Source organism: Borostomias antarcticus (assembly GCF_949987555.1).
Source record: "Borostomias antarcticus genome assembly, chromosome: 2".
In the NCBI taxonomy this organism is placed as follows: Eukaryota; Metazoa; Chordata; class Actinopteri; order Stomiiformes; family Stomiidae; genus Borostomias; species Borostomias antarcticus.
In genome coordinates this window covers 37,880,892-37,905,107 of record NC_140235.1, presented here as the reverse complement: position 1 = coordinate 37,905,107, position 24,216 = coordinate 37,880,892, and the positions used below count along the sequence as shown (strand labels likewise).

Below are 24,216 nucleotides of genomic sequence, written 5' to 3'. Positions count from 1 at the left end.
GGTCATACAATGGATGTGGGTGGGCACCGTGAAAAATCATTCAAAAACATGTTAAACTCTCAATTTCAAAGACAAGAAGCTTTGATTTTTAACGGTGCCCACTGTTGAGTAAAATAATTTGCTATATCCTAGGTAAATTTTCAAAATACCCCAAAGTATTTTGTCCCAAATAGTTCTAAGTCTAAAATAATTCTAGGTCCAAAATAATTCTAGGTCCAAAATAATTCTAAGTCCAAAATGAAACAAGTTGAGGCACGCAGAAGTCCAATGCAATGACTTTATTGCTTTTTCAGAAACAAAATAGCATTAAAGTCGGTGATTCCCGGGAAAGAGACACACCCTTATCTTTGTGTAACGCCTTATACAGTCTACCGCAATCCCCACCTCTTTCTTGACCACAACCCACTTTCCAAACCTCATCCCTACTTTGGCACAAATCCAATGGTGTCTAATATGCCGAGTCAGCACCAACCTATGCCCAAATATGTCCCTTTAGTACGCCATTATATCCGGCAAGGGGAGGGAAATAGGGAGAAAGGAGGAAATTGGGAACCCAATCGGTACATGGGCAAGCGTAGACTGTGTTTGTAGTCAAGACTGCAGTGTCAGCATCAATAAATTCAATCTTTTGACAGATCAGGGGGGAAAGAGGAGAAAATTGGGGAATTAACAGGAAGAAATCGGGGTATCTAAGCGGTCAGGGAGAGCGTAGACTATTCCAGCAGCCTTAAACTGCTAGCCTCAGCAGGAGATAACTCAACTTTTGACAGATCAGTTCCCTATGGCTACATCTAGTGGTCGTATCTGATATTACTATTGAGCAGTTTATTATTGCTACCTCTAGTTCCATCTGGTACTACTCTTGAGCAGATATCTGTTGCAACATTTAATGTTGTGGCTGTCTAAAACAATTTATACCATATGATGATTATGATTACAATAGTATGATATATAATAAGATGATTAAATGCGGGGGAGCTAAAATCGAACTAAATCACAACACCACCCACATCCATTGTATGACCAAAACGGTGGTAGAGCAATTATCAGACTTTCTCAAAAGTGCTAGTTTTGTCAACTTTTTGATCTGAACCATTGTATATGATCATAAGTAACCTTAAAACAGGGCTAAACATGATTTTTCCCTTTACTACTCCTTTAAGAGTTTCTACACATGCACAATTGAGACCAACCTGCCTGGCAACATCAACACTCAAGACCACAAGGCACTGCAGAGAGTGGTACAGTCAGCTGAACATATCACAGGGGAGACTCTCCCACACATCCAGGACATCTACACAAGGCTGTGCAGAACCAGGAAAATCCTGAAGGATCCCAGTCACCTGGACAACTTGTACTGTATAAGGTATTTAGTTATTGCACTGTTACTCTTTTTTTTTTTTTTTTTACCTCTCTACATTGCTTAGTGTGTGCACAATCTAGTAGTTAACAGAAAAACATGTCACCGCTCTTTGTACTTGTATGATGTAGCATGTGATCTTGTGATATGACCAATAAACTTGACTTTGAACATCACAACCAAGGAAAAACATACTGTAGCAGTGGGGTAGACTGGACGTTACTGGACACCTCCCCACTCTCCTCCACCTCGGTGAAGATGTCACTGAAGAACAACTGAGACACGTTGTTGGGCACCTCTTCCTCACTCTGCTGGGAGCCTACCACCTAGAGAGAGAAGAGACACACCAGAAACCAGCAGACTGAGTCAACTGACTAGGAAAACACAACTGATGTTCAACGTGTGTGTGTGTCCTTGTCTTTACCTCAGCAGCAGTTGCAGACAGGGAGGTGCAGGGTTCTGTTTGCTTTGAGACTCCAGGTTCTGGGTGGGTACGTGAGGTGCTGACATCAGGGCTTTCTGAGGCCTCTACCTCTGGTGGGGTTGTGGTGGTTTCGGTGCTGGATGTGAGGACAGGCGCACACCGTGGCCTCCCCCTGCGTGAGGTTTTGGGCTGTGGCTTCTGGGAGGCTGCTTTGGCCACTCCAGTGGCGGAAAGGCTGCCCTTGTCAGCTCCAGCAGGTAGCTGACACTCCCCCAAATGCCTAGGGAAGGACGCATTGTGTTAGAGTTCAATTCACCGGGGGGGTATCCCCCAAATTCCACCTCAGATGTCTGAGGAAATTCTGAGTGTCTCTCCAGATACTTATACGTTTCTACATGTGCACAATTGAGAGCATCCTGCCTGGCAACATCAACACTCAAGCCTGAAAGGCAGGCGAGACATGCTGTGGTTCCTGTGCGGTGGAGCCTAGCGGGCTGGATGCCTGCAAGGATAGGAAGGTTGTCGACAGAAGTGGGACGCAGGCATCCTGTCACAATGCGTAAGGATTCCTTGATAGGCGGATCGATGAGGCGAGTGTGAGTGCTGCGACACAACACCGGTGCGCAATATTCACTGGTGGAGTAGACCAGGGCTAGGTCTGCCGTACACAGTGTTTTTGCGCCGGTGCCCCAGCCTGATCGGACCAGTCGCCCCATCAATGCCACACGAGCTGTTAACTTCTTGCGCAGTGACTCAAGGTGTCGGCGGAACGTAAGCGACCTGTCCAATGTCATGCCGAGATTGGTTGGTTCGGCGCAGCATGGCAGGAGTGTTCCATTGATCTGCACTCGCAGCTCACGTTTGGCTTTCTTGTTGTTAAGGTGGAAGGCCGCTGACACCGTCTTTGCCTCTCTGAGCTTCAATCTCCACTTCCGGAGGTATGCCGCTAGTGTCTGCATGTCCTGGCACAAGGTCTCCTCCACGGCCTGCCAATCTCCAGCGGAGTACAACAGCGCAAAGTTGTCTGCGTAGGCATACTTCCTGGAGACTATGATTGGCAGGTCGAAGGTGTAGATGTTATAAAGGATCGGGCGTTATAAAGGAGGGGGTTGTTGCGACGTAAGTGTGGGATGGAATTTTTGGCCGCTTTCACCAGTATGTCACACAGTTCCCGGTACGCCTTGTCCATGTTGTTTGTTTGATGGTGGGAGGCACCTCGTGGATCTGTGGGTAAGGAAGCGGTAGCGTTTCCAGTTGGCCTTTCAGAAGTTCCATCGCTTCACCGGCTTGCTCGGGATGAGGTTCACGAGTTTAGGCACATGGTTATCAGCGAGAGTGTTGTCACGATACCAAAATTATGACTTCGATACGATACCTGCCCAAAATATCTCGATACCGATACCGAAATTATACCACGGTGAAAATCTAAAACATAAGGAAAAGTAATGGAATAATAGATGACAGAACATGGAACTTTAAATTGTTTAAATTGTCTGATCTTGTGAGAGAGAAGCAGAGCGCTAGCCAACAAACAAACACGGCTTCACTGTCGCATGAACGCGATTCAATATATACGGCTTTTATTAAAACACTGTCTTTCTTAAAGTATCGATACCTTAAATTTGGGTATTGTACCGGTTTTGACGACAGAGTATCGCGGTACTTTCCTAGTATCGATACACCGTGCAACACTAATCAGCGATGGTTGATGTTGGGACAGCGGGAACTTTCTTAGCACGCGTCTATCAGGGAGACGGTTATCAACGCCGACGCTCGCTAATGTCAGGTCAGGATTCATCAGTTTTCCAGCAACCTGAGACAAAGCTGGCTGCGCCCTTAGGATTGTATAACAGGGCCTGGCTGTTGTAGGTGTTTTCCATCAGATGCATTGGTACTGTAACCCCAATCCTCATGCTGGCAACTAAAATCGCCAGCATATAGACAGGGGTGGGGGGAAGACTGGGAGATACGCTGGTGTGATTGCGAGGTCAGAGGTTTGTACATGTTGACGATTTAAAGCGGGCAACGTCCACGCACGACCACTCAATCTCAGAGCTAGTCAATTTTTATTAACACATTCGTGTTTGTATAATTAATTCACCTAATTAGCACGTTCAATTGACAGCCCTAATATATTTTTTATATATACACGCTCACATTTTACCCCTCTACATTGCTTAGTGTGTGTACAATCTTGCTTAGTGTGTGTACAATCTAGGAGTTAACGGAAAAACATGTCACTGCTCTTTGCACTTGTATGATGTAGCATGTGATCTTGTGATATGACCAATAAACTTGACTTTGAACGTCACAACCAATGAGAAACATACTGTAGCAGTGGGGTAGACTGGACATTACTGGACACCTCCCCACTCTCCTCCACCTCGGTGAAGATGTCACCGAAGAAGAACTGAGACACGTTGTTGGGCTCCTCTTCCTCACTCTGCTGGGAGCCTACCACCTAGAGAGAGAAGAGACACACCAGAAACCAGCAGACTGAGTAAACTGACTAGGAAAACACAACTGATGTTCGACGTGTGTGTGTGTGTGTGTGTGTGTGTGTGTGTGTGTCCTTGTCTTTACCTCAGCAGCAGTTGCAGACAGGGAGGTGCAGGGTTCTGTTTGCTTTGAGACACCAGGTTCTGGGTGGGTACATGAGGTGCTGATATCAGGGCTTTCTGAGGCCTCTACCTCTGGTGGGGTTGTGGTGGTTTCGGTGCTGGGTGTGAGGACAGGCGCACAAAGTGTCCTCCCCCTGCGTGAGGTTTTGGGCTGGGGCTTCTGGGAGGCTGCTTTGGCCGGTCCAGTGGCGGCAAGGCTGCCCTTGTCAGCCATGAAGGACAGGAATCCCCTGGGTCTCCTACCAGTCCTGGGGAAACAAACACCATGATAAACCAATGCAATCAATGGAGACTTGGGTCTTTTCATAACATGCAGTTAATTACTGGTTATTAAGACCTCAGAAGACAAGGGTCACAACTAAGCCGGTGAAGGAGGACTCTAGGTTGAATCAAGGTCAGGATTCCTCTAGGGTTTCACAATTAATCGTGTATTAATAATTATCACAATTTTGGCATCTGTGGTATAATAATTGCGAAAAGGCAGCGGTTGATGATTGACTTGAAGAAGTCAGGAAACTCATTTGGAGCCATTTCAAAGCAGCTACATGTCCCAAGATCAACGGTGCAAACAATTGTAAGTATAGCATAACACAGTTGTGTCACTGCCACGATCAGGAAGAAAACGCAAGATATCACCTTCTGCTGAGAGAAAATTAGTCAGGATGGTCGAGTCAACCGAGAACCACCAAAAAGCAGGTCTGCAATGAATTTGAAGCTGCTGGAACACAGGTGTCAGTGTCCACAATCAAGTGTGTTTTACATCGCCATGGGCTGAGAGGCTGCCGTGCAAGAAAGAAACCCTTGCTCCAGAAGCAGCACCTTAAGGCTCGACTGAAGTTTGCTACTGATCCAATGGACAAAGAAAAGGCCTACTGGAGGAAATTTCTGTGGTCAGATGAAACAAAAATTGAGCTGTTTGGCTACAATGACCAGAACTGTTTTTGGAGGAGACAAGGGGAGGCCTTTAACCACAAGAACACCATGCCTACCGTCAAACGTGGTGGTACTATTATGCTCTGGGCCTGTTTTGCTAACAAAGGAACTGGTGCTTTATAGAAAGTTAGTGGAATAATGAAGGAGGATTACCTCCAAATTGTTCAGGATAACCTAAAATCATCAGCCAGAAGATTGGGTCCTGGGCGCAGTTGGGTATTCCAACAGGACAATGTCCCCCAAACACACATCAAAAGTGTTAAAGGAATTGCTAAATCAGGCTAGAATTAGGATTTTAGAATGGCCTTTCCAAAGTCCTGACTTAAACCCCATCAAGAACATGTGGACAGTGCTGAAGAAACAAGTCCTTGTAAGAAAGCCAACAAATTTAGTTGAATTGCACCGATTCTGTCAGGAGGAGTAGTCAAAGATGGTAAAGGGACTGCACTTTAATCCAAAACGCTTTACAATAGCCTCTCATTCACCCATTCACGCCAATGGCGGCAGCTGCCATGCAAGGTGCTAGCATGCTCATTGGGAGAAATTTGGGGTTCCAAAGGACACTTCGACATGCGGACAAGGAGGAGGTGGGATTCGAACCACCGACCCTACGATCATTGGACGTTCCGCTCTACCACTAAGCCACAGCCACCCAAGATTCAACCAGAAGCTTGCCAGAAGCGTGTGGATGGCTACAAAAAGTGCTTAATTGAGGTGAAAATGACCAAGGGACATGTAACCAAATATTAGCATTGCTGTATGTATATTTTTGACCCAGCAGATTTGGTCACATCTTCAGAAGACCCATAATAGATTCATAAAAGAACCAAACTTCATGATTTTTTTGTGACAAAGAAGTATGTGCTCCAATCACTCACAGAACAATGAGTTGTGGAAATTATTGGAAACTCAAGACTGCCATAACATACATGTTCTTTTCAAATGTATGTACACTTTTGACCACAACTGTAACACACACTTACCGATTGTTATTGGGCTCCCTTTCCTCACTCTGCTGCAAGCCTGCCACCTAGAGAGAGAGAGAAAGACCAGAAACCAGCAGAATGATTCAACTGATTAGGAAAACACAACTGATGTTCAGTGTGTGTGTGTTGTCTTTACCTCAGCAGCAGTTGCAGACAGGGAGGTACAGGGTTCTGAGACTCCAGGTTCTGGGTGGGTACGTGAGGTGCTGACATCAGGGCTTTCTGAGGCCTCTACCTCTGGTGGGGTTGTGGTGGTTTCGGTGCTGGATGTGAGGACAGGCGCACACCGTGGCCTCCCCCTACGTGAGGTTTTGGGCTGGGGCTTCTGGGTGGCTGCTTTGGCCACTCCAGTGGCGGCAAGGCTGCCCTTGTCAGCTCCAGCAGGTAGCTGACACTCCCCCAAATGCCTAGGGAAGGACGCATTGTGTTAGAGTTCAATTCACCGGGGGGGTATCCCCCAAATTCCACCTCAGATGTCTGAGGAAATTCTGAGTGTCTCCCCAGATACTTATACGTTTCTACATGTGCACAATTGAGAGCATCCTGCCTGCCAACATCAACACTCAAGACTGAAAGGCAGGTGAGACGTGCTGTGGTTCCTGTGCGATGGAGCCTAGTGGGCTGGATGCCTGCAATGATAGGAAGGTTGTCCACAGAGTGGGACGCAGGCATCCTGTCGCAATGCGTAAGGCTTCCTTGATAGGCGGATCGATGAGGCGAGTGTGAGCGCTGCGACACAACACCGGTGCTTAATATTCACTGGTGGAGTAGACCAGGGCTAGGTCTGCAGTGTTTTTGCGCCGGCGCCCCAGCCTGATCTGACCAGTCGCCCCATCAATGCCACATGAGCTGTTAACTTCTTGCGCAGTGACTCAAGGTGTCGGCGGAACGTAAGCGACCTGTCCAATGTCACGCCGAGATTGGTTGGTTCAGCACAGCATGGCAGGAGTGTTCCATTGATCTGCACTCGCAGCTCACGTTTGGCTTTCTTGTTGTTAAGGTGGAAGGCCGCTGACACCGTCTTTGCCTCGCTGAGCTTCAATCTCCATTTCCGGAGGTATGCCGCTAGTGTCTGCATGTCCTGGCTCAAGGTCTCCTCCACGGCCTGCCAATCTCCAGCGGAGTACACCAGCGCAAAGTCGTCTGCGCAGGCATACTTCCTGGAGACTGTGATCGGCAGGTCGTAGGTGTAGATGTTATAAAGGAGCGGGCGTTATAAAGGAGGGGGCTGTTGCGACGTCCGTGTCAGATGGATTTTTTGGCCACTTTCACCAGTATGCCACACAGTTCCCGGTACGCCTTGTCCATGTTGTTTGTTTGATGGTGGGAGGCACCGCGTGGATCTGTGGGTAAGGAAGCGGTAGCGTTTCCAGTTGGCCTTTCGGAAGTTCCATCGCTTCACCGGCTTGCTCGGGACGAGGTCCACGAGTTTATGCATGGTTATCAGCGGAAGTGTTGTCACGGTACAAAAAATATGACTTCGATACGATACCTGCCCAAAATATCTCAATACCGATACCGAAACGATACCACGGTGAAAATCTAAAACATAAGGAAAATGTATGGAATACTAGATGACAGAACATGGAACTTTAAATTGTTGGCTTTCTTTAGTGCTCTGTTCAGTCTTTTTGCATCTTTTGAGTCTTTATCATATTTCTTGTAGCTTTCAAACACAGCTGGAAGGGAAGGCTGCCTCGACTGGGTGGTTTTTTGATTGTGCTGGCATCTGTTTGTCTTTGTGGGGAGAAATCAATAAAGTATGCCTATGTTGTTGCAAACTGTGAGATAATTAGAAGAACTTGAAAAGCTTATTATTATTATTATTATTAATTAACCCAGGCTTATTGAAGCATTTTTGCTATTCCAAATTATTAGAAGAGATAATGGTCTCACGGTTAACAGTTCTCTCGCTCTAGGAGGTCGGAGCAGGTATTGATTTTCGCTCTAGGAGGTCGTATTGATTTTTTTTGTAACACGTGCGCTAGGCAGAGAGCTAGGCTTGCAGCTAGGCTGCAGCTATGCTAGCTAAAAGTCTCATGCTACAGATGAAAATTAGCTTCACTAGCTATAATCTGGTGCAATAAATGTATTGTGCATTCATACATTCAAACATAAGGTAGGCCTGGCTGTTTTCCATCGGATGTATTGGTACTGTAACCCCAATCCTCATGCTGGCAACTAAAGTCGCCAGCATATAGGCAGGGGGGGGGGGGAAGACTGGGAGATACGCTGGTGTGATTTGCGAGGGCGGAGGTTTGTACATGTTGACGATTTTAAAGCCGGCAACGTCCACGCACGACCACTCACTCCAGAGCTAGTCAATTTGCGTTACATTTTATTAACACATTCGTGTTTGTATAATTAATTCACCTAATTAGCACATTAAATTGACAGCCCTAATATATTTATATATATACACGCTCACATTATACCTCTCTACATTGCTTAGTGCGTGTACGATCTAGGAGTTAACGGAAAAACATGTCACTGCTCTTTGTACTTGTATGATGTAGCATGTGATCTTGTGATGTGACCAATAAACTTGACTTTGAACGTCACAACCAATGAGAAACATACTGTAGCAGTGGGGTAGACTGGACGTTACTGGACACCTCCCCACTCTCCTCCACCTCGGTGAAGATGTCACTGAAGAACAACTGAGACACGTTGTTGGGCTCCTCTTCCTCACTCTGCTGGGAGCCTACCACCTAGAGAGAGAAGAGACACACCAGAAACCAGCAGACTGAGTAAACTGACTAGGAAAACACAACTGATGTTCAACGTGTGTGTGTGTGTGTGTGTGTGTGTGTGTGTGTGTGTGTGTCCTTGTCTTTACCTCAGCAGCAGTTGCAGACAGGGAGGTACAGGGTTCTGAGACTCCAGGTTCTGGGTGGGTACGTGAGGTGCTGACATCAGGGCTTTCTGAGGCCTCTACCTCTGGTGGGGTTCTGGTGGTTTCGGTGCTGGGTGTGAGGACAGGCGCACACCGTGTCCTCCCCCTGCGTGAGGTTTTGGGCTGGGGCTTCTGGGAGGCTGCTTTGGCCGGTCCAGTGGCGGCAAGGCTGCCCTTGTCAGCCATGAAGGACAGGAATCCCCTGGGTCTCCTACCAGGCCTGGGGAAACAAACACCATAGTAATAAGTACACCAATGTACTTATTGTATGTATTTTATAGTATTGTACTTTGGTGTATTATATTGTAGTGCTTGCTACTAATTTGTTGACGTGCCGCAGGACTACAGATGAATATTAGCTCATTAGTTAACCTCCGGCTGAATATAACACAAGGCTAGCGGACCTACAGGGGGTCCCCGATGGACGAGCTGGCGGACCTCCGGTCGAATCCGCTGCCGGACCTCTGGCCGAATCCGCTGGCGGGTTCCTGGCCATTTGCACATCGAATGGCAAGCTGACCTCTGGCGGATTATTAGTGTCAGGGACAGCGGTCCGCTAGTAATCCGAAATGCTCGCGCTATTACTCCACCACCATTCCACCGGTAGTTTATAGTCTATATCCTAGGCCCATTGGCTTGGCTAATCTAGCATTCTAATGCTAAATTAACTTACTATGAACATTTTTTTGGTAACCCTTTCTTTCATAGTCCCCCAATTACTAAACATTTACCTGGTAAATACATGCAAAGTATAGCCTAATATATAATGGGTAATTACTGAGACCTACTAGGCCGTTGAAGAAGGACTCAGTTACAGGGTGGGTTAAATCAAGGTCAGGACTCCCTCCTCCCTCTCACCTGCTCAGGGGGCTGTTCGTAGTCAACGGCGTGATACCACGGACAGCCTGAGACTCCGCCCCTGAACCACCGTCCTCCGTCTCCTCCCCCGTTATGTCCGGGACGTCCGGCGGTCCCATAGCTCCTCCCACCTGCTCTTCCGTAGCCTTCTCTCCTGATGTCGCTGTGCCCGGGCTAGGGGGCTGAGCTGAGGAGGGCTGGCTGGTTGGCCTGGTCTGCAGTTCAGCTGCTGGAAAACACACACACATGTATTTGAGAGACGATCAGTAAATAGCACATAATGATCATCGTTTCGATGTGTGTGTGTGTGTACGCGCGAAAGAGAGAGAATGTGAGTGAGTGAGTGAGTGAGTGAGTGAGTGAGTGTGTGTGTGTGTGTGTGAGTGAGTGAGTGTGAGTGTGTGTGTGTGTGTGTGTGTGTGTGTGTGTATGTGTGTGGCGCGACGCGTGTGTGTGGCGCGACGCGTGCGCATACCTCTCCTGCTCTCCAATGTCCTCTCTCTGGGAGTTTGCGCCTCGTCTTGCTGCTCTTGGTTCTCTCCAGGTACTGGGTCTCCAGATGTACGGGCTGTACCCGCCACTGACCTGGGATCAGCCTCCCTATCACCAGGATCTCCTCCCGCTACACCCTCCTCCACGTCCATATCACCGCTGAGAGATGAGCAGAGGGAGGGATGAGGATCTGTCTGGGAGACGGACAGCTCCTACTTCCTACACGCCCTCACCCTGTGGGCGGGGGTTTCGTGTTGACGGACAGCACAACCAGCCACTGACCTGTGAGGTTGAGAGCGCCCCGGGTCTGGGGCCTGGAGATCGGGGAGGGGCTGGGGGTCGAGGGCCGTCTCCTCCCCAGCGGGGTAGAGGGGGATCTCGGTCAGGGACAGGATGAAGAAGGGCTCCTCTGGGTCTGAGGGCGCCTGGTCCACTGACATAACTGAGGGACAGACACAGAAGACACATTACGATGGCAGAAAAAAAAAAGTCAAAAATAATTATTTATATGATAACTAGGGCTGTCAATTTAAGAGTGCCCATTTAATTAGATCACTTAATTATTCAATGTTTAATGGGTTAATTAAATGAGTGCAAATTAGTCCATATGTAAATGTTTTTTTTATTTATCGATTTTGCCCAGCGCTCCGCTCCATTGGCTTCAGAGAGCAGGCAGCACAGAATGAGGAGGCCAAGTTTATCTATTTGTCTCAGACACATTGAAAAACTCGGTCGCAAAATGAATTGCTATGGCCAGTTCAATTGCTATGGTAGAAGACAACGGCTTAATGGAAGCGTTGCAAATTACGTCCTCCAATACAGCTAGGAGGCACAATAGTTTCGAAAATCCACAGGCGCAAGCTGAAGTTGCTCGGATTGCTTGATAGGCTTACACAAGATATTGCAAATAATTATTTAATAAAACAGTATATTGACTTCTAAAGCCACCTTTGTAATGTTTATTCAATGCTTTACTCGTCTGCCTCAATGTATTTTAATTGAAATATTCACACTTTGGAGAATTTTCACAAGAAGAAATGATACATGCGATTGATTGACTAATTAATAATTAAAGATCATAATACTTTTTTTTATTATTATTGATTGACAGCTATGGATAACATAGGGACACACATATGATGTGGACATACATGTTGACATACCTTCTGAGTCTAGGGTGATGATGGTGGAAGGTTGGCTTTCCTCGACACACGGAGGCGATGCAGCCTGTGAACCAACACACAACAAACATGCTACACGTGTGTTCCCTTCTTACGTCCCATCATTTCATATCAAGACAGCGGGAATGAGGCCGCTTGACCCCTTCAGACAACGGCGGACGGCCTCTCTATCATGTCAGCATAGCCACACATCTGTGGACAGAGCCAGGACGGCACCACTGGAACAGGAAGTTACACCTGACATCACAACTACACATCCGTTTTAGGCTGAACAACACTTGTGTTTCTCGTGAGGGTTGTACTAGTATCTTGTGAATGTTGACAGTGTTCTTACCTGGCTGGCGTTAGCGTCCACGGATGTTTGCGCTGGGCAGGCGGTAGGAGGGCTACTGTCTGCAGCCGAGGTCGTCTCCGACTGAGTCTGTGCTGTTGTTTCTGGGTGGGTTCTAGCTCCTCCTAGTGGTCTCTGGGGTTTCCTGCTGGGGGCGTTACTATCATCTAGGATCTGGGCTGCCAAGTCGCCAAGAGTTGTTGTTTTAGTGCTGGGGCCTGCGGGAGGGAATTTGACAACAAAGTCAGAAAAACAGTACATTAGACATATCTGTAAACAAATATCTGTAACAAATCCGAATCTCATTGTTCCATTGTCGTTTCTCACTCACTAGTATTCTCACCTGGGTCTCGTTGTGAGGGGCTCTTGGCTAACTGTGAGCGCGCTACTCTGACACCGCGGCCCAGGTTGGGCTTACATATCCGGGCCCTGCGGACTCCCCGAGCCACGTCCGAGGCCCAGTCCGGGTCAAACGGTTCCGACCGGGATCCCCCTGCTGCCGTGATAGGAGGTCTCCGCGCCTTCCCGTCCGATCTCCCTCTTTCAACCTCCTCGGGCGAACGTGTCACCTGAACTTTCCCCCCCTGCGGTGACCTGTGGCAGTCCGGGGTCGACGTAGGGGTAGGAGCGGAGGTCATCGTCGGCATTGACCGCTGCGTATTCTCTCTGCGCTGAGGTTCAGGAAGTGTGCCGGCACACGGAGAGGCCTCTGGTAGGGACGCAGAGGTCATTTCCTCGGTAGGTTCTGGTTCCGAGCGCGTGGCGATATCCTCAGCAGGTATACGTTCCGTCGTTGAGACCCACGTCTCTTCGACAGGCTGTGGTTTAGGCTGGGCGGTTCTGGAGGCCCGTCCTAGGTTGGGTTTGGGTTGTGGTTCTGAAGATGTGGTCTCGGTGGAGGTGCTCTCCACAGGCGGTGACTGTGAGCTGGACTCCCCGGCAGGCTGTGGTTTAGGCTGGGCGGTTCTGGAGGCCCGCGCCAGGTTGGGTTTGGGTCTGAGTCTGGGGAAGCGACTTTTCCTGGTCTGAGAGGCGGTCTGCTCTGAACTGTCTGAGCCCGACTCCGCCCGAGTGGAGGGTCCAACTTCACCTGCCTTCTCCTGATTGGTAGATGCAACCTCTGTGGGCGTGGCATCAGTTATAGGTCTTTCATTGGTCGGATGTGCCGGGACAGAGTCTGCTGGAGTGATTGGGTCACAGGCTTTAGTGATACTTGATGCTTCAGTGACTACGGGCTGAGATGTCGTGGTCTCTGAGGACCTCGGTGGCTCTGAGGCCGGGACTGGAGTGGAGGCAGGGATGGAGGTGGGAGTCGAGGTACCACCAGAGCTCTCTGGACTGGGTTCCTCCGTGTTCTGGGTGGACCGTGGTGGACCGTGGTGCTCTGTAGAGTCGGTTCTCTGTATGGGCTGTGGTTCTGAGGGAGAAGCGGTTCTTTCAGTAGGCTGTGGTTCTGGGAGAGTAGCGGTTCCTTCAGTAGGCTGTGGTTCTGCAGATGTGGTCTCGGTGGAGGTGCTCTCCACAGGTGGTGGTTTAGACTGGGCGGTTCTGAAGGCCCGCGCCAGGTTGGGTTTGGGTTGTGGTTCTGAAGATGTGGTCTCGGTGGAGGTGCTCTCCACAGGCGGTGGTTTAGACTGAGCGGTTCTGGAGGCCCGTGCCAGGTTGGGTTTGGGTTGTGGTTCTGAAGATGTGGTCTCGGTGGAGGTGTTCTCCACAGGCAGTGACTGTGAGCTGGACTCCCCGACAGGCTGTGGTTTAGACAGAGCGGTTCTGGAGGCCCGTCCTAGGTTGGGTTTGGGTTGTGGTTCTGAAGATGTGGTCTCGGTGGAGGTGTTCTCCACAGGCAGTGACTGTGAGCTGGACTCACCGGCAGACTGTGGTTTAGGCTGGGCGGTTCTGGAGGCCCGCGCCAGGTTGGGTTTGGGTCTGAGTTTGGGGAAGCGGCTTCTCTTGGTCTGAGAGGCGGTCTGCTCTGAACTGTCTGAGCCCGACTCCGCCTGAGGGGGCGGTCCGATATCTCCTACGTTCTGCTCATTGGTAGACGGCACCACCTCCGTGGGTGTGGCTTCGCTGCTACACTGGGCGGGGACAGAGTCTGCTGGCTCCTCGACCGCCCGCGCTGACGCTACAATGTAGGGGTCAGACGTCTCAGGCGGAGCTGTGCTGCTTTGTGATTGGTCAGTGGGCTCAGGCGTCATCTCTGACTGTTGACATTGGCTGGGAGCGTCTTCGGTGGTGAAATTAGCTTCTTCAACAATAACTTCTGCCACAGGAAAACAGGGGTACAATTACAGTATATACCTTCTATCCAAATCAGACTTTTTGAGAGGTGGGGGAGGTGTCTGGGTGTATGAGTTTTACCTGAGATGTAGTCCTGAGTATCCTGGCTAAGGAGGGCCTGGCTGCTTATGGTCAACAGGGTCCTAGCTGCCTCATTGTAGCTCTCCTGAGATACTGAACACACAGCAATACAGAGAAGGATCGGAAAGAGAGTGAAAGACTGACCGAGTATCTTACAAAGCCTGGTAAGACCACCCTGATCTCGCCAGCTCACGTTCGGTTTATCTACATGATCAGTCTGGCGAGGAAATAACTGGTTGTGCTGTCCAAATGGTGTCCAGTTTAGCTGAAAATCCCCAAGTTTGGTGCTGGCTTTAAAGAGCCTGGTGTCAATGCTGCAAAGTGGCGCTTGTATCAGAACTGGTGGGCATAACTCTATCGAAAGAACATCCCTAATGCCGGGCTCACACTACAGGATATTTAAAATCCTAACCAATTTCGAAATCGGGTTACATCACTCACATACGGAGAATCTTACATTACAAGATCATCTGGGCCAATCATCGGCCCCGACCAACGTTCCAGACCAGATTTCTCCTCCGATTGTCGAGAGGGGTGAATCGGGGATAAATCGGCCCAAAAATCCTGTAGTCTGAGCCCGGCTTTACTGAATTCAAGGCTTTTCCCTGGGGAAAATGTTCACGCTCTTCTTCACACGACAATCGGTTGATCCAATCACCTGCTAATCCTTATATTATTTATTAGATATTAGATATTTAGCTATATCTTACAGTCATAGGACTGAAAACTGAACTGATCACTACATTTCAAGGTGCTTAAGATATCAGTTCAACCTACCTTCCATGTGCTCTGGAGACAGGAACTCGATCACGTCCTAAAACAAAGACAACACCAGACTCATGAACCTTGACCTCCAGGAGACCCAACGTACAGGCACGGCTAGCAAACGAGTGGCACAAAACTTGAGGACGCATGACTGACGAGACACGACGAGAACATGAGAGAGGTGTGGACGCTACGAGACGGGGCACTTACGACCAGCAGGTCCAGCTGATGTTCGCAGGGGACCGCGACCTGCTCCCCTTCCGCCTGCTGACATGAGGCCTCGAGGCAGAGGGCATCATGGGATATGCCCAGGACATCGGGCACATTTACAGAGATGTTGAGCTATTTGTGGAAGGGTGGAGGGGGGCCGTGATGCCATGCAGAACAGAACAGACAAGAATACCAAATTAGGAAACACAAATAAAGAATATGCGCTGGATGGATGTTTTTTGATTGTCTAGGGATTGCAGGCGTTACTAGACAATTAGCAACTTTGTGATTACAAAGGTTCAAAAGGTTGAAATGATAAACAAATGGGATGTCATTATTATGATACTTATATATAAATATAAGATATAAAAAAGCGTGAATGTGATATGATCATGCACTCTTTTGCTGCTTCTATCTCGCACGTACAGACATACATATATACACGCACGCGCACGCACGCACACACACACACACGCACCTCTTCCATGGTCTCTTCCACCTCCGCGGTCACCGGTTCCGGCGAGCGTAGGCCGAGGGGCACGAACGCAGGAGCCTGGTTGTCGCCCTCGGGGACGGTGGCGAGGTCGACGTCCTCCTCGGCCTCCAACTCCTCCCCCTCGCTCTCTGACTGGCTGGCCCAAATGGTCACCAGCTTGGGCTTCTTGGGCGCCGACGGGCTCTTCTTCTGTGGTAGGGAGGGGCCGGGTCTGAGTTTGGCCCTCCTGGTGGGGGGGTGGGGTTTGGAGGAGGAGGGGGCCGCAGGGGAGGCCGAGCCAGGAGCAGCATTAGAGGCTGGGGCAGCCTCGCTATCCTTGGCAGGGTAATTCAAGTGCTGGGTCTGCTTGGGTAGCCTGCCATACCTGAAATATACAAAGAAACAACCATACTGTTATCTACTAACTGACAACTGAAACCATGGAATACCAATGGCAGAACTAGTCTGGGCTTACATAATATAAAGCCAAAAACATCTGTGGAGTAAATTAATAAAGGCAACTGGTTATGTGTAGATTCAGTTGGCACAGACACAGCATTTTGTCGTGTTAAAACTGTACCTAGTACGTTTGGCTGGAGCAACACTGGACTCGTCCTCTCCCTCAGAGGAAGTGACATCATCAGCCTGCTTCTTCTCCTGTCCCTTCGACGGCGATGCGTCTCCATCCACCTGATAGGAAGCGAGAGCACCGATAAGACAACGCGTGGAAATCTTTTTTGTAAAACATTTGGATCGCAAACACCCACCTGTTCATCGGGTGTCCCCTCCAGGGTGCCCTCCTCCTCCCCTGCCGGGAGGGCACCTTCTCTGGGCTTTGCGCAGGGAGCCGGGCCCCTCTGGCCCCACCTCCGGCCCACGGTCGGGAGGGGTCTCTGGGCTCGGCCCCGGGACAGCTGAGCTGGTTTGATCACAGGGCCCTTTGCTGCCGGCGCCGGTTCATCCGTCTCCTCGGATCTGAATACATAAACACACACACATACCATACACACACACACACAACATGCACAACACACACACACAACACACAAAACACACACACACACAACACACACACACCACACACACACACGTGAGTAAATGGTACACATCCGTAGAGTAGCGCTGGTCTGAACGGAACAGAAAAAGCGATGAGCAGTGACGTTCGCCGACATAAACACACAAACGTGAACGGCGGGTGGCGTTACCTTTCCACAGGTGACTGGTCTCCAGGCAACGCTGCCTCAGTGTCCCCGGGGACACTGGCCTCATCTGGGGGACAACAAAACGCAGCAAGCAGAGAGTCAGATAACGCAGTGTTTCTTACGCGACGACCGTCTGTACGTTACGTGGTCGCCGTAGTCGTCGTTTCGTTTTTTTCCGGCGAGTTCCAGCGCACCTTGTTCGCTCGTCTGTTTGCCCTTCGCCCTCTTGCTGCTGTCGGCTTTTTCGGGGGACGACTCGACGTCCTTCCTTTTTCGTTTCTTTTTCGTTCCTTCCTCGTTGGAGACGCCCTCGTTCTCCTTCTCTCCCTCCATGCTGGTGTCCTCTTCCTCCTCCTCTTCCTCCTCCTCCTCAACGTCGCTCAGTGTCTTGGGTGCTTTCTTGGCTGAGAGGAGAAACAGAGGGGGAAGAAGAGTATAAGGGATAACATATGGACAGACGGTCATAATCGAAAAATACTTCGCCTAGGAGTTTTGTAATGCACTGAGGGCCTCTTATTTTTTCGATAATGACTGGCAGGCAATACGTTATCCTGCTTGTTACACGCCTACTTACCATTGACATTAACACTAATAGGCCTATACTTTTTATTTCACCAGCCATATGGTTCTGTGTGCTTGGGTAATGGGTGTTTTCAGAGACTGCTTGATGAGAATGGCTTCACATCCAACAGCTAAAACCGTTATTAACTGTTTAGAATGTTCAGCAGCTTTCAGACAATTTTCAACTGTCGCCCATTTACATAAAACGTGCTGCCCTTGGCAGTGGTCAATATCGCTTGGTTGCCCTTGACGTAGGTCAATTATCGAGAAATAATTGACCGGTAGAATGCGCGATTGTCCAGTCAGAATAGAGTATTTCAGATTTCAAAATAACAACTGGGAGAAAAAGTGAGATGTTGGATCATTTCAAACGGATGCCAGAATCACAGAGCAGCGAACAGTGAACAGTGGTCATCAGGATTCATCTGCCTCCCCTCCCACTGACCACACTGACCACCTCCAGCCCCCCGTGTGCTGGCGCTGTCCAGAGAGCTGCTGGTTACGTCGGTCTGCTCACCCTTCGGCTTGCCGCTACGTTTCTTCATCGCCTTCCTCTCCGCGGGCGATTTCGATTTCTTCTTCTCTCTCATGGCCAGGATTTTCTCCAGCAGCTTGGTGAAGAACTCTAGGTCCAGTTTACGCCTCTCCTCTGAAGGGGACACGACCACAGGACCGGTTAAGACCCAGGCAGACCCCCCACCGGCCTTATGCTGAGGTGAAAGGTCACAGTACCAGAAGGGGGGGGGGGGGTATTCCAGACCATAGACTTACTGAAAGCCTTGTCTATCCTCCAGCTGTTCTCGCGCTCCTCTCTCTTGAACTTGTTCTGTGCAGATTAAAATCAGGAGTGTGAGGTCACATGACCGGCTCTGTGCGGCTCGACACAGCAGTTATATCGTGTGTACGTTGGAAACCACTACTGTGTCCAGGAGATATTTCTATGACTGATATTGAAACAGTCAGCATCATTTTTAATGTCTTAGGCAAAGACAGTGTTTGGCAAAGCACCGAAATACACCTAATATGTTCATAAAGATAACTGCTAGTTACTAGTTATCGTTCGTAAAGATAACTGCGTCTACTGCGTAGAACTGCAATGTAAGTTTAGAATAAATCTATGTTGGCCCATTGGTTTGAAATATTATTTGGACTTGGCACTTAGCGTGGCTGATAGTGCAGGTTCAGAATGGAGTTCAGTGCGTCTCACCTTGATCTCTGTTCGAGCTCGGTGAGGAAACAGCTGACCAATCATAGAAAAGTCTGTGCCCACCATGTTAATGGCCAGGAAGAACATGTCCGTCTCTAGGGGAACAACAACACAAAGCACACACACACACACATAAACATACGCACATGCACACACACGTTAGACAATAAGAATAGTCATATTAACACACGTAATAAGATGAAAAAATGGCTTCTGTCACACATACAAGCTGAACTGGGTTTGTGGTGTTCAGACCTTGGCTGGACCAGGGCTTGGTGTTCCAGCCCTTCCTGAAGCTGGAGTAGGTGGTGGTGGAGCCACGTTCAAAGATGGGGTCCCTCCCCTCCGCCAGGTTAGGCCCCTTAGCCCTCTGCACCTCCACTGTCAAACTGGAAAACAGACGTTCCACAAGTTAGCATCACTTAACGCTGGGATTGCTAGCATCACTTAACGCTGGGATTGCTAGCATCACTTAACGCTGGGATTGAAACAGAGAGTCCACAAAAGCCACATCAACTCAGTCAAAAGTACTTGTCACTATAGAAGAGCATAAGGAGACGAGGAAACATTGTGTAACTTACTACATGTATTACAGAAATTATTTTTGACTGCCTCTTAGGAGTAGTTTGGTATTTAGCATCATATGCCCTGTTATATGGTTATTTATGATCATATGCAACGGTCCATATAAAAATGACTTTGCTCATGTCACAGCTATATACATGCCTATAGAGATCCATTGTGTACTTAGTTGTATCATGTGTATAATATCATATCAATATCTCAAGAGTGCAAAGTCTCTCAACATTTTGATATAGACTTGTATATGATCGTAAATAGCCTTATAACAGGGCTTATGCTGCTAAATACCAAACTACTAACATTTCTCAAAACAACGTCCTCAGGTGAGGGTCAGGTGGGGGGTCAGGTGGGGGGTCAGGTGGGGGGTCAGGTGGCGGCTTGACCACTGACCTCTCCTCGTCGATGATGAGCGAGCCGTCCTCAGCCACCTTCACCCTGGGAACCATCAGCTGGTCATCCTGTCCCGCCTCCCCCTCGTCCCCCTCGTTCTCCTCGTCCTCCTCTTCCTCCTCTTCCCTCCGGCTCACCGGCTCCGGCTGCGCCTCGGCCTCCTGAGCGCCCTCTGGTGATCTGGAGAGGAAATGCGCAAGAGGGGGGTTTGGCACTCAACCAACCAACTCAATCAACATTGGGAGTTAGGCCCAGAAAGACGACGACGACGACGTACTCATCTCTTGGAGGAGAAGGAGGGAGCACGATCTCTGCTTCCCTCCGCTTATCTTCTGCAAAGGACCTGGACGAAATGACACCATTCAACCACACAGGGGGAAAAAGCATCGAGTCACGTCAGGAAAAGTGGACGTCGAAAGAAATGTACATGAATAATACAGAGTAGGATACAGGACCAAGACAAAGGAAAAACGGCGCACGCACGCAGATTTGAGTGAGCTTACGTCATCGGATTGGATTCGGGCAGGTAGTAGATGAGGTCTCTCATGGTCATTTTGGAAGGATCCACTATGTAGTCCCTCAGGCTCGGCTTCTTTGTTTTCTACACATTGAAAATATGAAACGAATATTATTAACCCCCCGCTGACCAAGAGACAAGAGCTTAAGCTGTTCAGTGTGGAGGCTGTTAATATGGTATGGGCGACCGAGCGTAGAGCTGTGAACAGGACCCGTGTTTTTTTTGGTCACCTTTGTTTATATAATCTAATGTGACATTATGATCTAAAATGGGAAGACCTCATCCCAGATCAACACCTCTACTTTCTATCTCCTTAGTGGATACAGGACCAAGGCTGTGCAATAAAATCGATACAACAATACATCGCAATATTTCTATCTGCGATATCAATTTTCCACGGTAAAGAATCCATACAGAAAAAAAATAAAATAATAATAATAATAAAATAGTACAAGGAAAATATACATGAGTAAGCAGGGAATAGACAGATATATAAAATGAAGGATAGAATTAAATCATTGATCATCATTCAATCATACATTATGCAGGTTTTAAATGGATTTAAAATGTCCTTACATCTCTTCCGCCCTCAGGATCCCCTAATTTTCAGCTGTATTATCATTTTTTTTAAATAACGTAGCGTATTGCAGTGTATCGTGATATGATCGTATAGTGACCCCATGGATTGTGATACGTATCGTATCGTGAGGTCCTTGCCAATACTCAGCCCTAACCAAGTGTTTGAGTGAATCCGAGCTCACCTTCTCCCTGTTCATCTCCTGCCGGAGCAGCTCGCGGAGCTTGCGGGCTTTGGCCAGCCTCTGCAGGTCGGTCGGGTCGTTCAGCAGCCGGCTCAGTCTGGACTTGCCTGGCGCCAGGGACAGCCCGCTCTTCACGGACCTGGACACCAGAGTCTGCGCTCTCTCGGATATCTCAGACGCCTCTCTGCTCGGCAGGGTGTACAGAACCTTCTCAGGCAGGGTGGTGGGAGGAGCCTCTTCGGCCTGGCTCGTAGACGGGGCCGACACTATGCACGGTGTGCTGCTGACCGCAGGTGCTGTGGTGTCGGCATGTGCTGGCTGTGGAGGCCCTGCCTCCCGGTCTGCTCGCTCCTCTGGGGGAGGAGCTGTGGGGTCTGGGGAGGTGGGAGATGGAGGGCGGGGGCCGGGCTGGGCTCTGGGCTGCCTGGCCCCTCCAGAGGGTCTCCTCCTGCGCGGGGAACGGAGTCCGTGGGGCACCACATTGGCGTCGGTCTGGCCGGAGGGCCCAGGAGCCTCGGAGTCTGGGGCTGAGACGGGACCAAGGGTCTCTGAGGAAGCCTTCCCCGGAGACCTGGGGGTCCGGGGAGAGGAGCGGGTGAGAGCAGGGACCGCCCGGGGCTTGGCGAGGTTCGGCATGACCGAGTAACGCTTCCTCCTCTGGGGTCCTGCCAAGGACGGGGCACCATTCGAGGAGGCCTCACCAATCTGGTCCTTCTCATCTCTGCATACAACGACAGGAGGGATAGAAAGAGCTTGTTTTGAGATAGTTTCACAATGGAAGAGACTGTAAATGTATATATTTACTTTTATTATTATTATTATTATTAAAGAATGAATGCAAACAGACCTTTACATTTCTTGGGACAGTTCTGATAGTTAAATTGACTCACTTTCCAGATGTGGATGGTTCAGGAGTCTTCTCTGTCCCTGCGGTTGTAGCAGGGTCCTCCACCTCCTTCCCTTCAACCCGGGATGGGTCACTATCCTGGGGATGAGTGTCCGGAGCGTCCGGGCCGGGATGAGTGTCCGGAGTGTCCGGGCCAGGCTGACCGGAGTCCTGAGATGACGCCAGGGTAGGGCCCCTCCCTGCCGGCCTGACATTTGGCCGTACGCTTATCCTTGACCTGCGCAGCATGTTGTTCTGAAAGTGGACACATACTTTATAATGGCAACCGTGTTTGTAAAGCAGCTTAAAGAATATGTCTAGTAGACAGTAGGAATAAAAAAGAGGAAGAACATGTAAGAACAAGATATACATCCATACGTACTGTGTGTGTAAGTATAGTATATAGAATAAAATAGGTACATACATACATCCAATGGCTATAAATAGATATGTATAAGTTAGATATGTCTAGGAGTACACATACATGCATACATACATGCATACATGCATACATACATACATACATACATACATACATACATACATACATACATACAGGCTGTATAGATATGTCGAGTAATATACACACACGCACACATACATACATACATACATACATGCATACATACATACAGACATACAGACATACATACATACATACATACATACATATACCTCCATATGACATGTCATACTGTTGTGTGAGCTGCCGGCTGATTAGCGTGTGCCTTCTCTAGACGAGTAGCTAGCACATTTAAACATATTCACTGTATCACATATTTAACATTGTCGTATCCTAGGTTGCGAAATAAGTTAGTGGCTATTTAGCATATAGAAATGTTTCAGCAGACGAGCGAGAAAGTTGACAGCGCAGCTCGAACGCTAGCTAGTTATGGTGCGTTCGTTTGTGGTCGGAGGTGGCAAGTCGCAAGTGGCAAAATACCTACCTCCGACCTGTGTGCATTCGAGCTATATACCATTATATCACAGTTACCTAGTTATATCTATATACCATTATATCACAGTTACCTAGTTATATCTATATACCATTATATCACAGTTACCTAGTTATATCTATATACCATTATATCACAGTTACCTAGTTATATCTATATACCATTATATCACAGTTACCTAGTTATGGTACGTTCGTTTGTGGTCGGAGGTGGCAAGTCGCAAGTGGCAAAATACCTACCTCCGACCTGTGTGCATTCGAGCTATATACCATTATATCACAGTTACCTAGTTATATCTATATACCATTATATCACAGTTACCTAGTTATATCTATATATCATTATATCACAGTTATCTAGTTATATCTAGTGCATTCGAGCAACTGGGGGCTGAGAAACATATCCGAATTTGCGACGAGGAAGTGCGAGTTCATGCGGTGTTTTATTTAATCATTCCTAGTAGCAAGTCGCAATTTGCCACCTCCCAGTTATAAACGAACGCACCATTAGCCACCACGCTAGGCTAGCATAGGGCTAGCTAGGCTTGAGCAGATAGGCTGGTCACAGGGTCGTTTATTTGGACGCAAAATAGAGCAAAACCACAACAAAAAAGATGTATTATCCCCATATCTTAATTGTCCAGTATCAATACATACCTTTTGATCAAATCATTTGTTTGAGGAAATGTAGTCAATATTGTAGACTTTTTAAAGCCACTTTAGCACCCCGGCGCACACTAATCCGCCATGATGGTTTTCGTGACGTCATGTCTATGGACAGAAGGCATTTTGGGTAAAGACAAGCTGTACAAATATATATATATATAAATAAATAAATTGGGTTCGTTTTGTACAAACAGGTTTTGTTCTGCTGTGGCTATAAACGTGCAAAAATAAATAAACACAACCTTACATCACACCAGCTTTATTTCAGATCAATGATGATGGCTCAAAACAAACTGTTTAAGTAGACCACAAGACCAAAACGCATGCGTTATTGTTGACGTTGGCCTGGATTCTAAACAAAGTCAAATGATTCATGCATGGTAATTTTCCATTAGCCTACCTCTGTGTTGATACTCATGAAGCGATGTGTTGGCCACATATGCAGACTGTCAGAGGTGGCGTGGAGTTATGTAGTAGATGGTATATGTAGTTAATTGAATTAATTGTCCCCAACACCCAGAGCCTAGTCCAAGTTTCATCTGATGCCCTTTTCAATTACCAAAACAGATAACACTCTCAAAAGTAATGAATTACTT

The 24,216-nt window shown here is 48.4% G+C and overlaps 1 protein-coding gene across 1 annotated transcript; it reads right to left on the bottom strand.

Moving 5' to 3' along the window:
* Window positions 1-1,663: 1,663 nt before the first annotated feature.
* LOC311323033 (uncharacterized protein) lies at window positions 1,664-22,248 on the bottom strand (the record flags this gene model as incomplete). The annotated part of the gene is made up of 27 exons (XM_084455166.1): window positions 1,664-1,686; window positions 1,856-2,064; window positions 4,115-4,245; window positions 4,368-4,653; window positions 6,322-6,368; window positions 6,461-6,731; window positions 8,905-9,035; window positions 9,164-9,440; window positions 10,079-10,307; window positions 10,554-10,729; window positions 10,853-11,012; window positions 11,734-11,797; window positions 12,086-12,300; window positions 12,426-14,345; window positions 14,444-14,536; window positions 15,221-15,257; window positions 15,365-15,550; window positions 15,897-16,278; window positions 18,056-18,305; window positions 18,428-18,482; window positions 18,864-18,958; window positions 19,119-19,252; window positions 19,836-20,015; window positions 20,113-20,178; window positions 20,339-20,436; window positions 21,114-21,834; window positions 22,004-22,248. 27 exons carry the CDS (start codon window positions 22,246-22,248, stop codon window positions 1,664-1,666), a joined length of 6,681 nt encoding a protein of 2,226 aa, XP_084311292.1.
* Between the last annotated feature and the right edge of the window lie 1,968 nt (window positions 22,249-24,216).